At 42.3% G+C, this 14,697-nt stretch overlaps 2 protein-coding genes across 3 annotated transcripts; both read left to right on the forward strand.

Annotated features, from left to right (window-relative positions):
• The first annotated feature begins 378 nt into the window (after positions 1 to 378).
• Positions 379 to 3,756, forward strand: LOC114785806 (zinc finger protein 239-like). The gene is made up of 3 exons (XM_028972426.1): positions 379 to 608; positions 1,611 to 1,783; positions 2,389 to 3,756. Exons 2-3 carry the CDS (start codon positions 1,612 to 1,614, stop codon positions 3,234 to 3,236), a joined length of 1,020 nt encoding a protein of 339 aa, XP_028828259.1. The 5' UTR covers positions 379 to 608; position 1,611; the 3' UTR covers positions 3,237 to 3,756.
• Positions 3,757 to 7,037: 3,281 nt separating this feature from the next.
• LOC114785736 (B-cell receptor CD22-like) lies at positions 7,038 to 10,185 on the forward strand. Of its 2 annotated transcripts, none has more exons than XM_028972280.1 (8): positions 7,038 to 7,185; positions 7,369 to 7,728; positions 7,901 to 8,152; positions 8,241 to 8,516; positions 9,325 to 9,430; positions 9,515 to 9,545; positions 9,652 to 9,947; positions 10,031 to 10,185. In XM_028972280.1, the coding sequence occupies exons 1-8, from the start codon at positions 7,116 to 7,118 to the stop codon at positions 10,086 to 10,088; spliced, it is 1,449 nt and encodes a 482-aa protein (XP_028828113.1). In that variant the 5' UTR covers positions 7,038 to 7,115; the 3' UTR covers positions 10,089 to 10,185. The 2 variants fall into 2 exon arrangements, with proteins under 2 accessions (XP_028828113.1, XP_028828114.1); XM_028972281.1 differs by having other exon boundaries at positions 8,241 to 8,504.
• The last annotated feature ends 4,512 nt before the right edge of the window (positions 10,186 to 14,697 follow it).

Below are 14,697 nucleotides of genomic sequence, written 5' to 3' on the forward strand. Positions count from 1 at the left end.
AGTTTTGAAAATGTCAGCCTTTTGTGGTGGACCTTCCTCCAGTAGTGTCCTTTGATGTCGTCCATGTTTCTCTACATCTTCTTATGTAAGGTTTTTAATGATATGCTGTGATGATGAAAACATTTTATACCCTAGACAATTGCGTACAAAAAAACTATGTGGTAAACTGATAAACTGTGTTTGATCTTGTATAAAACTAAAACCACACGATGCAGATGATTTTGTGGACAATGTTTAAAGTTTTCGTGCTAACAGAAATGAGAGAGTTAGCGAGTTAGAGAAGACTCCTGACAGAATGAAACGCCGCGGTTTCGTTTTCCGAAACTGCTGGAATTCGGCTTCCGCTTCCGGGTCATGACCCTTCCGGAAGTGACGGACTGTCGCGGCGTTCCTCCGTTTATGCGCTCTGGCTGGAGCGAGCATGGAACGTGAAACCGCGCTGGTTTTTGCCAGGGAAGCCATCCCAGAACCCGCCGCAACACGGGCGTAGATGAGCGATAATGACGTTGCTGCAGCAGTCTTCCATTCAGTCGTTACTTTTTATTTCCAAGAAATATAATCACGTGATGCCGCAGAAGTCAGAACCTCTGGTGGATTAAAACACACAGGTAGGTCTTTTAATAATGCAGATCCCGCTTATAAACTAGGACCTTTACGCCAGATTAGGTATCTTCGATGTCCTACGCGGAAGGCGCTGACAGGTGCACCACCCTCCACCTGTCCCCGCCTTCCATGGCTTAACCCGCCGCATGTACAGTACAGGACAAATGTCTTGATGTGTTTTCTTTATCTTCATGACTATTTACGTTGGTAGATTCTCACTGAAGGCATCAAAACTATGAATGAACACATGTGGAGTTATGTACTTAACAAAAAGTGGAGACCTGACCTCCACAGTCACCGGACCTGAACCCAATCCAGATGGTTTGGTTGTAATCAGAAAGTTGCCGGTTCGAATCCCGATCCTCCAAGGTGCCACCGAGTTCCCCAAAGCACCATCCCCACACACTGCTCCCCGGGCGCCTGTCATGGCTGCCCACTGCTCACTCAGTGTGGTGGTTAAATGCAGAGGACAAATTTCACTGTGTGCACCGTGTACTGTGCTGCTGTGACTATCACTTCACAAAAAAATCCAAACCTGACATTGGCTCCACATGAATCATTTGATTTAGGCTGTTGTAATTCATTTTAAAATGCATCATTTTAAACCATACATATTGAGATAGTTCAGCTAAGTAACAAATGATTTTATTAAGTTGATGTAACGTGGTTTGGAATTGAATGCAAATTAAACACATTATTCTTACATGATCAAATCATTTTCAGTTCAGAATCCTTCCCTTTTTTCACTGTATAAGATTAAGCCCTAATGTTGCATATTTGATGTTCAGAGTGAATGAAATGAGGTTGAATACTGTTACTGTGAAGGGTGGGAGTCGCACCTTCCTCCCTGATTCACAGTCGGGAGAGAAAATACTGCTTTGGTGGTTTGGCTTTGGACGTTCCTCTGCACTCTGCTGACCTGGAAACATCAGAAGTACTTCCTCATAATTGACGACAGTGGTGGTGCGGTGCTTAATAACTTAAACCTCTGCTTGCACTTGCCTCAGGATGGATGCTCAGGTGGATCCCAGTGCTGGTTTAGGTGGTGAGGAGCAGAACGGCACCGGTCACCCGTCATCAGACACCAGTCCGGCCCTGGGCTCCGGTGTCACGCTGGAACCAGCAGAAAGTGATGAGCAGGGTGAATCGGACGACTTGAACGATGACTTCATCTTTTCAGGCGAGTGCAGTTACGGCTCTGATGTTCAGTACCACCCTTATCCAGAGACACACAGGCAGTCGTAACACTCAGTTGTCTGCTGAGTGCTCAGTGCCATAATGGTAGCAAGTGGGGTTTGAGGGATGGTAGTAGCCTATTGGGTAACACACTCACCTAGAAGACCTAGAAGACCTAGAAGACCCAGGTTCAAATCCCACTTACTACCATCGTGTCCCTGAGCAAGACACTTAACCCTGAGTGTCTCCAGGGTGGACTGTCCCTGTAACTACTTACTATGAACTAGAAGACCCAGGTTCAAATCCCACTTACTACCATCGTGTCCCTGAGCAAGACACTTAACCCTGAGTGTCTCCAGGGGGGACTGTCCCTGTAACTACTGGTTGTAAGTCGCTCAGGATAAGGGCGTCTGGTAAATGTAAATGTAACTTGTGACTTTGTGTGTTAGGCCGCAACATCAAAAATGTTCATAAACATTCACACATTAATACTTTGTTACGCATGTAGGAAGAATTCAAATGAGCGGATATGTTTAATGTAATCAAATAAACTGTTTGATTAATGTGTGAAAATACTGATTTATTGTTTAAAACGATATTTTATTACAGAGAGATGTAGAAGTCCAAGAGAAGAGAAGCTGTTCCAGGGACGTTTTTCGGGCGTCCCAGTCCTCCACGCCGGAGAAAAGGCCCACCCGTGTACGGAGTGTGGCGTGGCGTGTTCAACTGCATCCAGCCTGAGAAGACACCAGAAGACGCACACCGGAGAGAGGCCGTACCGGTGCTCCCAGTGCGGCGCAAGGTTCTCCCGAGCGGCGCACCTCAGAACGCACCACGTGACGCACACCGGAGAGAAGCCCTTCCGCTGCGCCCGGTGCGCCGCGACGTTCTCGCTGGCGTCAGCCCTTAAGAGACACCAGAGGGTGCACACCGGAGAACGGCCCTATCGGTGTGTGCAGTGTGGCACGGGCTTCTCGCAAGCGTCTCACCTCAAAACCCACAAGGCCGTGCACACCGGGGAGAAGCCCTACCGGTGCGTCCAGTGCGGCGCGAGCTTCTCGCTGGCGTCCGTCCTCAAAACGCACCAGCGCATACACAGCGGAGAGAAGCCGTACCGGTGCGGCGACTGCGGGGCGAGCTTCTCGCAGGCGGGGAACCTGAGCGCCCACCGGAAGACCCACGCCGGGGCGAGGCCTTTCACCTGCGCGCCGTGCGGGAGGAGCTTCTCCCGGGCGTCCGGCCTGAGAGCGCACCAGAGGGCCCACACCGGGGAGAAACCGTACGGGTGCGAGGAGTGTGGCGTGAGATTCGCCCACGCGTCCTACCTCAAAGCCCACCGGAGGCGGCATTCCGGGGAGAAGCCCTACATCTGCAGTCTTTGCTCGAAATGTTTCGCAACACTGAAGGAGCACAACAGACACCAAACTGTACATTTACACATTCAGGGTGTGGCCTGAAGAGCAAAAATTCCTGTAATTTAGAACAAATTGAAAATGTTATTTATTATTTCTTTATTGTTTCATTAATTATCTTTTATTTTCACAAATGCAGAAGTGATTTACTTGCCTTCACATCACCAGTGTAAGATTGGCCATCGCAGGACCATGCTTTTGTTTTGCATAGCGACCGTCTACAAGAAGATATGTGACATTCCTGTGCCAATTGTTGTGCATGAAGATTCAACACCTCTGTTTTTCATGCCTTTTGTGAGATGGCAACGTGTGAGGCGTCGGCCGTCAGGACCGCCCACTCTCTTTGTCTTCCCCAGATGGGAGGCACCGGGGGCGTGGCATCAGAAACAACAGGTTCTGATTGGTCTGTGACAACTTCCTGTAGGCCAGTGACAACTTCCTGTAGGCCAGGGGTATAAAGGGGTATAATGTGGGGAGGGGACTCTTTTTCTTTCCTTTTCTTTTCCCAGCTGTCTTTCCATCGAAACCGGATCTTCTGGTTTTGAGTCTGCTCTATCATCTTATTTCTTCCCATGGCTCTGCCTCTTTCCCTCTCTCTCTCCCCCTTTACTCTTTCTTCTTATTTTTATTTTCTCTGTAACCTTGGTACCTTTTTACATTCAATATTCACATGTAACTACAATAATTATTTACCGGTGTTAATAAATTAGAAACTGTTCATTTTTAACCTCTATTGTGCCATGCCTCTTTCTTCATCAGGTTGGAGTGGTTGAATACAGTGCTTTTGTGTGGAGGGAGAAAGAGTTTTTTTCTACACTCTGTTCTCTCACCCCACACCACAGGCTTGTTTTTACACCAGCATATCTGCCCTGTACCTGCAATATTAACATATTACATTAGGGCTGGCCAGCCAGAATACAAGCTGAACAGAGGACTTTTTTTAGCAAAAGAATAATCATGAATATTTCTGCCAATATTGAATACAGACTTCAACAATTAAATTGAACATGTTTATTTTTACATCTAACTTTTGATGAATAAAATGCATAAATAAAACATAAATAGTCAACATAGTGAACATTACTAAAACATCCCAGGTTGCCAGATGCGCACTATTGTCTTTCTTTTTTGCTGGTTTTCAGATGCGGAGCTGCATTGATTAAGTGGAAGAATTAGATTAATCCCCTCATTAGATCATCTAAAGACACGCCCACGAGTTCACACTGGAACAAGGTCATACCTGGCAGGACTATGGGCTAACATTAGTCTCATATGAAAGGAATGATCAATGCTTGTGTGCATAAGTGGTTGATCACTAATCTAAATCTTTATAAAATGTAAATATCTATTTTATGGCAGAATTGCAAAAATAAAATTATTGGGAGTAAATGAATTGGCCTCCTTGGCTGGAATGTGTCGACTGCTTCAATCGTGTATTTTTTTTTTTTTTTTTTACAGCTCATCTATGATAATTTTTGAAGGTATGAAGTGTTTTAGGACTTGATTGAGCAATTTTGTGTTTAGCGGTTGACACTTGACTGTTTTGGTCATTTTTGATGGCAATAAATGCAAATAATTGTAATAAGTTGTGGGTGCAGAGTATGTGTGGTGGAGAAGTCTTTCTGAGTCCTCACTGGTTGCCTTGGTGTGAAAAAATAGAAGTATCTAGATTTGTTTTTCGTCTGATGCATTTATTTTTTTAAAAGATGAAATACAGTATTGATTAACCCTGCAACTGGGTATGCATGTCATCACACTTTAGGTGATGGATGCAGGGGGGAAGAAAAATACAACAGCACAGCTAGAGAAGCTAACACTGTTTATGCTTGACTAGGTGGTTGTGTAATAAAGTGGACTTAATATTTGATTTTATATATATATATATATATATATATATAGTATCTTGGATTTTAACAGAAGACCAGAGTGAACAGATTTGAGACTCTGGCTCAATACCGAACACTGACCTCCAAGCCGTTCCACAGCTGCGGACCTCTATATGAGAAGGATCTGCTCCCAGCTGTGACCTTGTGTACTTTGGGTACCAGTAGTGACCCCACTCCTGTTGAACGCAGGGGGCATGGCGGGTAATAAATAACTAAAATTTCACTCAGGTACTGCGGGACTCAATCCTAAATTTGAATGGTAACCAGTGCCGTGATTGTAAGACTGGGGTGATGTGGTCAAATTTCCTAGTTCTAGTTAGAACTCTGCTGTGGCATTCTGAACTAGCTGGAGTTTACTCATGCACCTACTAGAGCATCCAGACAGTAATGTGTTATGATAATCTAACCTTGAAGTAGTAAAGACATGGACCAACTTCATTTTTCTTATCTTTGTAATAATTCTAAGGTAAAAGAATGCTATTCTAGTGATATTATCTACATGCAATTCGAATGAGAGACCTGCATCGATGAGGACACCTAGATCCTTTACTTCAGTACTTGATGAGATAGAAAGACTATCCAGGGTTAATATGTAGTCAGACAGCTTACATCTGACTGCAGGGGGGCCAAGTGCGAGAGCTTCTGTCTTATCAGGGTTTAACAGAAGAAAGTTGGTGGGCATCCACTGCCTAACGTCCTTCAGACAATTCTCTATTCTGTTCAACTGCTGCCTCTCATCTGGGAATGCTGATAGGTACAACTGTGTGTCGTTGGAATAGCAGGGAAAGTTAATATTGTGTGTACGAATGACGTGACTAAAAGATAACACATATGATTAAAATAGCAAGGGACCTAAGATGAAACCATGTGGAACACCAAACTCTAATTTATTATGTGAAGATGAATCACCAATAATGCTCACAAACTGATACCGACATAAAACAGGATAGGGCTATCCCAAAAACATTCTCTAACCTGTTGAGTTTAATCAAAATGAAAGATTATATAATTGTACAGAACTAAAGGTTTTATGTGTGCTTCATATGAAAACTTCAGAATAAGGAACATAAAAAGGAAGGAGAATCTTTTGTGTAAGAAATGGTTGCCATTGTGGTGGTTGACATTTCCGGCTGATCCTTATCTGCAGCGTCTTGCACAGAGTGTTACACATACACATCACATACACATCACAAGTCACACATATATAACATAAAGTGACTTGTGTAAAACCCTGTGGCATTTCTAGATCACAACAGGCACATTCACTCTTATTAAATAAAAAAAGGATTAACCTTGTGGTTAATTTACAAAAATTTTGAGTTCAAATGAAAAAGAGTATAAAATCTAAACCAAACGTTGCAGCGTGTCCAGTTTCCTCAAGGTTTCTTGTAAAGATTGAAAAGTTTCCCATAATTTACATAAGTTCTGTTGCGCATGATGGGAGTGAAAAGAAGAAGGTGAAGGAGGAAACAGCCCTATCAGTCCATCTCAAAGTCCGGCTTGCTGTTTACTTATCAGTTTATTACTGCCGGATTTCACTCCTGTCGGTATCCATCTATACAGTTAGGAAGAATTCTGAAACCTGGGTCAAAGGTCAGACCCTACACGGGGGAATAAACCAAATTAATTGTGTTATTAATAAATTACTAATCAGTCCACATTCTATTAAACATCTTCATCATGGGAAGCTTTAACATAAACCCTCATTTAAATTCGGACGTTTTTCACACGCTATCATTAGTAGAATTAATCTAAGATGATCACGTGCTCTTCATATAGCCTTGATCGTTCTGCACTAAAAAGATGTATGATGTACCAGTGGACCTTCAGTGTTCAAAATTAGACACGAAGAATCAGATAAAAAGGAGAAGTTGCAGAACACATCGACTTGCCAGATATGGAAGTTCCTTGTATTTAAATGATCGTCAGAATGAACCAGACCTTCAGCGTCTTCCTCATTTATTCTAGATGGTTTTAAAGCAGGTAAGAACTCAGACAGCTGAGGGATTTCTAACCTGAATCATTATTCACGGCGGCAATGAAGATAAAATCGGCTGCTTCTCCATCTGTGATCTTTACTGCAGCACTTATTACACTCATCATCCCAGGTACTTTTATTCACTTCATATTTATAAATTTTACTTTGGAAATTAACCTGCTTAGGTTGTTGTAGGTGCAAATGTGTCAAATTATTAAGTGATAAAAATATTCTGCATTATGTGTAGAGTTTCAATCCAGCGCCAAAAATGATTATTCTTCATAGTGTCCTTCTCATTCATCTTATGTTTCAGGTGGTGTTGGTCAGACGTGGGGTGTATGGTACAGACCTACATCTATCTGTGCTGTAGAGGGAACATCAGCTGTGATGTCCTGCAACTACACTTACCCCCCTGGACTTAGAGTGAAAGAAGCGTTTTGGACTGAACATGTACAGGCTCCATGGGATGGAAAGACAGACTATACTGATCTCTCTCAGCATCCAAACTACAAAGACCGAGTTCATGCAGACTGTGGAGATAAAACAAGTTGGTGCTTCCTCAACATAACAAGGCTGAATAAAAGTGATGCGCATGAGTACAACTGCAGAATTATAACACATAAAGAAGGAGAAAAATGGGTCGGTCGACCAGGAATCATGTTGTCAGTAACAGGTACAGTGAACAAATTGCATCAGTTCATATTTTGCATTAATGCTTTTTTCTTGAATACCAACATAAGAAACATTCTGATGCAGCTTCATTACCACCCAGTGCTACTCAACACACAGACTTATCAGCACATGACAGACAATAACTGTATTTTTTATTCTGATTAAATTCTTAGATCTGAAGGTGGAAATTGTTGGTGCAGCAACAGAAGGAAATGATGTAAGACTTGTGTGTAAAACCTCCTGTAATCTGAGTAGCAGCCCTACATACTCATGGAAGAAGAACGGAGAACCTTTAGAGAAGGAACCCACCAAGAACAATGAACTGCTGCTCCACCCAGTCAGCAGGGAGGATGGGGGCAGATACTCCTGTGCAGTTAAAGGCCATGAGGACCTGTCTTCTGCTGAAGTGGACCTTGATGTTAGATGTCTGTAGGACTTCCATCTTCAAAAAACATCACTGTATGTGTTTCATATGTGGAGCGAACATTAAAATGAACAAGTTTAATTTTTCAGATCTTCCCAAGAACACTAGAGTACTGGGTGCTCCACCTGCTGAGATACCTGAAGGAGGTTCAGTGACTCTGAGCTGCAGCAGTGATGCCAACCCTCCAGTGCAGAACTACACCTGGTTTAAGGAGAACGTAACATCTCCAGTAGCAGCAGGACAGAACTTCACCATCACTAACTTCACCTCTGCTCAGGTTGGACTGTATTCCTGCCAGGCGAGGAATGAAGTCGGAGTCCAGAACTCTACTGCTGTTCTTCTCACATTCACAGGTACCAGTACAGGTGGGATCGGCTCTTTTTTGAGTCTTGTTGAATATGACATTATCATAGGAGATCTGAGGGGAAAGTTCTCTACTTGTTTTTGTTGTAGCTTTCCTGGAAAAAGAGGAATAAAAAGAGAACTTCAATTACAAAAAAAATATTTTAGTCTAGTCCCCTAAGTGAAGTGATCAGTGATTGACAGAGGTGGGTAATAATGAGTTACATTTACTTGAGAAGCTTTTTGAAGAAAATGTAGTTTTACAATGCCATTACTTTTTAATTTTGCTTGAGTACATTTGTGAATAAGAAACTCTACTCATACTTCACTACATTGGGGAACTTCACTACATTGGGTTGTTACTTTTTTAAACCATTTGTATGCTTTATTTTTGTCAGACAGACCTGCCAGTAGAGCTAACCCGTTTGACGTAACATTTTCTGAGCAACATCTGAATGGAAATTTGTGTGTGCCATAATTTTTCTCAAAATACAACAATTTTAAGCTGCTTGTACGATACCCTTTCAGCATTTGTTAGCTTAAGCATAATTAGCATTAGCTCAAATGTAGTCCATTAATTACTACAAATCTTACTTTAATAATTTATTGATATTATCATTTTTAATTTCTTGTGTAGTCCTATCACTAAACACTTCTGTACTCTTACTCTTTTTTGGAGGACTACTTATTATTTTGCTACTCATACTTGAGTAAAATCTTTGGCTACTCTTGTGATTGAACTTTGATACTGAAATATGACACATCCTGTAAAAATGAATATAATATTTCCAGCTCTATGGATCTTGTTACATATGATTTTCTCCTATTTAGCGCATAAACCAGCGTCTCCTACGTCTCCTACGTGGATTCTATATGCAGTAATAACAGTGGCAGCAGCTGTGGGTCTATCATGTCTCATCACCGTGTGTTTCTTATGGTGAGAACCTGTTCTGTATGTTCAACTCATGGAAGTACATGACAGACGTGCTGATCTGTGCTCACATCTTTATTTTTAATGTAGGTACAGAAAGGAGAAGAAGGACGATACTGAGGTACAAATCTGGGGGGACCGTTGTCTCCCGTACATTCATTTCACATTCATCTTACCTGCTTCTTTTCAGCCCCGACTTCAGTATGGGACATTGTGTGTGTGTTCAGACAATTTTACCAGATCTACAGAGAGACGCCTCAAAGACAAACTCCATCCACAGTGCTGCAGACAATCAGGAAGATGTTCAGTACGCCTCCATCAACGTCCAGACACTCAACAAAAACAGAGCTGCTGCTGCTGCTGCTGCTGAGGATGATGTTCAGTACGCCTCCATCAATACAAACAGAGCTGCTTCTGATTCTTCTGCTGAGGAGAGCGTTCAGAACTCCGGTCAGACTGGAGGAGATCCGGAGGAAGATGTTCAGTACGCCACTGTTCATTTTCGACCAGCTACTCATACTATGTATGCATCCATCATATCATTTCTCCTCTTTTCCATGGTGAGCTGCACTGGACATTCGGTAACTTTTCTTCTTCTCACTGTAGATCTCCAGTTCAGGCAGAAGCTGAATCTCCTGTCATCTACAGCACTGTTCACAACTAGAGTCCCACAGAATTGATAATGTTAAAGAACTTTGCAAATAAATATTTGCTCCACATATGAACTAATTTTAATAAAATGTCATATATGTTTTTATTTATACTGATTTAAGCACAATTTGGCATCGTTTTCTATCTACTGTCTATATAAAATGATCTACTATATTATATTACTAACACAGTTATGAACTGGTCCTTCAGACATTATATCTCATTTGTAAAGGTGCATACATAAACCTTTAAAAAAATTGCATGTTTTAATAAAGTAATCAGATTCTGTAATTAGTGTATATAGTTACTGCACATCATTTCCACCAAGTAGTTTATTGACAGGATATGAAGACTATACAATTTGTGGCTTGGAGCTTCATTTCTGTGATAATATTTTAGATCCAGATGTAAAATAGACATAATATAGATAGATGTAAAATTTGTGGTGTCCCTCAAGAGTCAGTGCCTGGCCCTCTGCTATTGAATTATTTGGAGTTTTTTATTTAAGATCATATTTGTAAGATTTTAGATTAAACAGATCACACTGGGCTGGCATTCATTTTTATATCAGCATGTTTAACGTAAAAACTTAAAAATGACGTTGTGTGAAGGTTTATCATTTTCAATGTTAGGGAAAGGAAAGTGTGACGCCTGGTGCCAATGGACTCACCCAGCTGGCACCCGTCTCACACCACTGTAGATCCTGATCTCTTCCACGTGCCGCTTATTAGGCATGAGTGATCAGGACCTGTTAAAGTGCATCTGCAAGGCTCCTAGGTTGTCCTGCATTATTCTGACTTAGATGTCGGGTGCATGCTACGTGTTTTTAGATGCTTGTGAGCATGTTTCGGCCATTGTTTCTTTTCACCCCCAATGCACTAATGTTGAGCGTCTGTGCCTCTCCCAAATCCACCCCCCGTGGCATTACAGAATGCAAGACCCAACCCAATTAAGCGCAGCTGACATCAAGGACAGAGACAATGCCGACCAGGAGGCGTGTGTCCCCTGGTCGGGTCACATGAAGTTGCTCCTGTCATAGGAGGAAGAGCCAACACCAGAATTACACGACTTGTGGAGACCTGTGCTCACCAGTTTTCCTCCCCTCCGTCTTCTTGGAGGAAGAAGAGTGTTCGAGAAGATGAAGGCGGAGGCGGCGTTGTGAGAGGATACTGTTGTCCAGTCAGGAGTTGTGTGCTATGCTCTTGGGAGACCCGACTGAGAACCGGAAGCATCCAGGGAAGACGAGGTAGAACATAAATCCTGGTTCCGCGTTGCCATGTGAGGTCAAGTTTGAAAGTCTGTAATCATTGTTCATCATGACCAAGTAACGTAGTAATGTAATGTAGTAATGTAATGTAGTAATGTAAGTACAATTGTTCATTTCTGACTCTGAAAATAAACCTGTTGTTCGCTCCCACGTGTGCCTTGTGAAGTCGAACTTCGAACATTTTCCATCTCTGCCATGTTGCCGGCGCCGTGACAGGATCACTTGAACTGAACGCAGAGCCAGAACTTTCGTTGTACAGCTTCAATGTCTCAAGACAAATTTAGGCAAGACACCAAACCAACAAATGAAGTAACAGGAAGGAACAAAAAGGAAGCAGATAAAGAAAATGTGAGAAAGCACGTTCATGTCAGACAGCAAAGTGAACACGGTGACCCCGCTGATGCGCATTTCATTTTCCATTCTGAAGAATTTGTAGACAAATTTTTCTGAACACAAGGAAAGTATTTTTTTAAAACTCAATTTAGTAATGAATTTCACAATTCAGTAAAGGGCTTTTATAGGCAGGACTGGGTATGGTTCCTTGTTGCACTCATTCTCAATCACATCACATTATCAGATAAAAAAATAATAAAGGCTGAAATAAAGGCCAGCCTGAAGTGATCAGCAGATCGATTAACGGCGGGTTACAAAATGAACGCAGCTTTACGTTGCGCCGCTGTGCGGATTTGAACCAGTTGTGATTAGGACTTCTGCCGATAAACTACAGAATGACCAGATTCACACAGGAGACGCTTCCTTCAACAATGATTCTGCTCGTCTGACTTGTTCCGCATGCGCTGAGGATGCGGCCTGCAGCCAAGTCCATTCCCCTCTGTCACCCCGTAACAGAAGACCCCTCCAGCCAGTTCTGGATCCAAGCTGCTGCTTCAGAATGCCCCCTGCTGGTGGAGACAATTTACCCCAGTCTGGTGTCTTTTAAATTTAACATTTACAGCATGACGAAACAGCCAGTGGCGCAAATAAACGTCTCTCCGCACCACAACGGAGAAGTGGCAGAGTGCATGTGACTGGTGAGAGACTCGCCTCAACCACCAATAACTTCGCCTTCTGCTCAGGGCGGACTCTGTTACTCCCAGGCGAGGAATGTAGCAGGAGTCCAGAACCCTACTGCTGTGTATCTCCAACTCAGAGACCGAGGTGACGAGTAGAGCAGGAAGACTGTAGATCAGTTCTTCAGACTTCAGGATAAACAGAAATAACCCAAGTAAGGGTGGTGGTAGACTAGTGGATGAGACACTCGCCTGTGAACCAGAAGACCCAGGTTCAAACCCCACTTACTACCATTGTGTCCCTGAGCAAGACACTTAACCCTAAGTGTCTCCAGGGGGGGGGACTGTCCCTGTAACTACTGATTGTAATTCGCTCTGGATAAGGGCGTCTGGTAATGGCTGTAAAAAAACAATTAGGCTTGATGGACATGGACTCCATGAGAACCCAGCAGGTGCTGCCACATTCATGTGGACAATAACATAGACCTGGTTCTGTCCTTTATGGCCATTTTGTGTTTAATAAATATTGTTTACCTTCACAATGTCCAGTTTTTGCGCCTTCGTCCCTCACCGACCCAGAGACGTGACAATAACTGCCATGATCACATAACATTAAATCAGAATTGGGATTTTCAATACAGATTCTCAGTAATCAAATTCTCCCGAAATATGACTCCAACATCAATGCAGGACCACACCCACTAATACACCAAACGGGCAGACAGGCGTTCTGAGTGGCAAATGTCCCCATAAAACTTCATCTAACTCCGCTTCACAAAAACATCCTCCAGAGACAGATGGGAGTATTATAGACGTGGACCCAGAAAAAATCGAATAAAATGTTGACACAGAATCCATTCTAAGTATTTGAAGTTGGATGTAAGGTGCTGTTGTGACTGTTAATGTTGTATTTTCCTCTGTTAACTCGGAGAGTTGGTGAGTGAGCTGCTTCTAAAAATGTCACTACTGCTACTATTATTACTCTCACTTGGTGATTTTTCATTCATCTTGCATTCATCCGGTGATGCCAGGGGACAGAAGAGGAAGTGGAGGGTCCAGGGAGGACAAGTGTCTGTGTTGAACTCTGCTGTGTCATTTGTGACAACTAAACACTTTCTTTCGGATGTAATTTTTTTTTACTTAAAAAAAATTCAAAACAACATGAGAAACGTGATCAAGTTCCACATACATTCTGCGTACAGATTTAAGGCCAAGAGGTTTTGAGAGTGTCTGAGTGAAATCGGCGAGTCCATCAGGTGAGATATGTGGGTGGTGCTTGTGATCTGGTCTGGTGTTACTGTGTGTAACTGCCGGGTGTCGTACATCTGATCAGAACCTGTCCCCCCAGATCCCAAATCTGATCAGGTTTATCAGAACATTCATATTCATGGGGTTCAGTGACTAAACCTCAGAATTCTATATAAATTCTACAACAAACAAAGTACATCAAGTAAGTTGTAATTCATGCCTCTTGAAATATTATTAAGTGTGTGTACTCATAGCTGATCAACTTCTAATTCAACCAGAAAGACTGCCTGCAGCCTGCTGATTGGCCAGTCAAACCAGTCAAAACGCCTCCCATTTTTGAGGATTTAGTACAACCTGAAGCAGCTCAGGTCTTCTCCTGGACATCTTCCAGTTCATCATCTGCTGCTTTATATAGTGGATCAGACCTTATGTAGCGATGGCAGAAGTCACCACTATGACTTTAAATCACTACACAATGGTTGTGATTCGCACAAAATGGACATCAGTCTTCATAGACCAATGGGGTCTGTGTCGTTCTGACAAAGAAAAGTCGTGGACGGCTGATAGGTTTGCTGTTTTGACAAAATATAAATGGATCTTATTATGGTGCACCCTGCTCCAGTCAGCTGTGCATTAAGAAGTAGGATGATGGTGTGTGTGTGTGTGTGTGTGTGTGTGTGTGTGTGTATATATATATATATATATATATAATAATAATTTATATATGCAGAAGTGAGTCTACTGTAAATAGTTACCCTTCTCTAATATTAACGCTGACTGCTGCAGTTCCCAAAAAAAACTGTCTACTAACCACTTCTGCCTGAGTCTTAATTGTGAAGCACAATGTTCCAAATGACATCTGCTGACCTTGTAATGAGAACAGGGTTGGAATAGTTTGTACTGTCGGGAATAATTTGAATTATGACTACTGTGGAAAACCATGGAAGAATATTTTACAGTGACAAGGCACCAAAATAACAAGTATCTTCTATACAAAACATCTGTAGGAAGAGTGCCAAGCAGCATTAGGAATGTATCAGTATGTTAAAAAGTGAAAAATTCACTTTGTGAGATGATTTAACACCATCATGGCTTTC

Source organism: Denticeps clupeoides, chromosome 3 (assembly GCF_900700375.1).
Source record: "Denticeps clupeoides chromosome 3, fDenClu1.1, whole genome shotgun sequence".
NCBI classification, from domain to species: Eukaryota; Metazoa; Chordata; class Actinopteri; order Clupeiformes; family Denticipitidae; genus Denticeps; species Denticeps clupeoides.

What these genes read in the sequence shown, in the direction of transcription:
- LOC114785806 (XM_028972426.1), top strand. Translation starts at nt 1,612, where the DNA reads ATGGATGCTCAGGTGGATCCCAGTGCTGGTTTAGGTGGTGAGGAGCAG. An exon ending in CGATGACTTCATCTTTTCAG is followed by an intron (nt 1,784 to 2,388) that starts GCGAGTGCAGTT and finishes ATTTTATTACAG; the next exon opens with AGAGATGTAGAAGTCCAAGA.
- LOC114785736 (XM_028972280.1), top strand. Translation starts at nt 7,116, where the DNA reads ATGAAGATAAAATCGGCTGCTTCTCCATCTGTGATCTTTACTGCAGCA. An exon ending in AATCATGTTGTCAGTAACAG is followed by an intron (nt 7,729 to 7,900) that starts GTACAGTGAACA and finishes TTAAATTCTTAG; the next exon opens with ATCTGAAGGTGGAAATTGTT. An exon ending in ATTCACAGGTACCAGTACAG is followed by an intron (nt 8,517 to 9,324) that starts GTGGGATCGGCT and finishes TCTCCTATTTAG; the next exon opens with CGCATAAACCAGCGTCTCCT.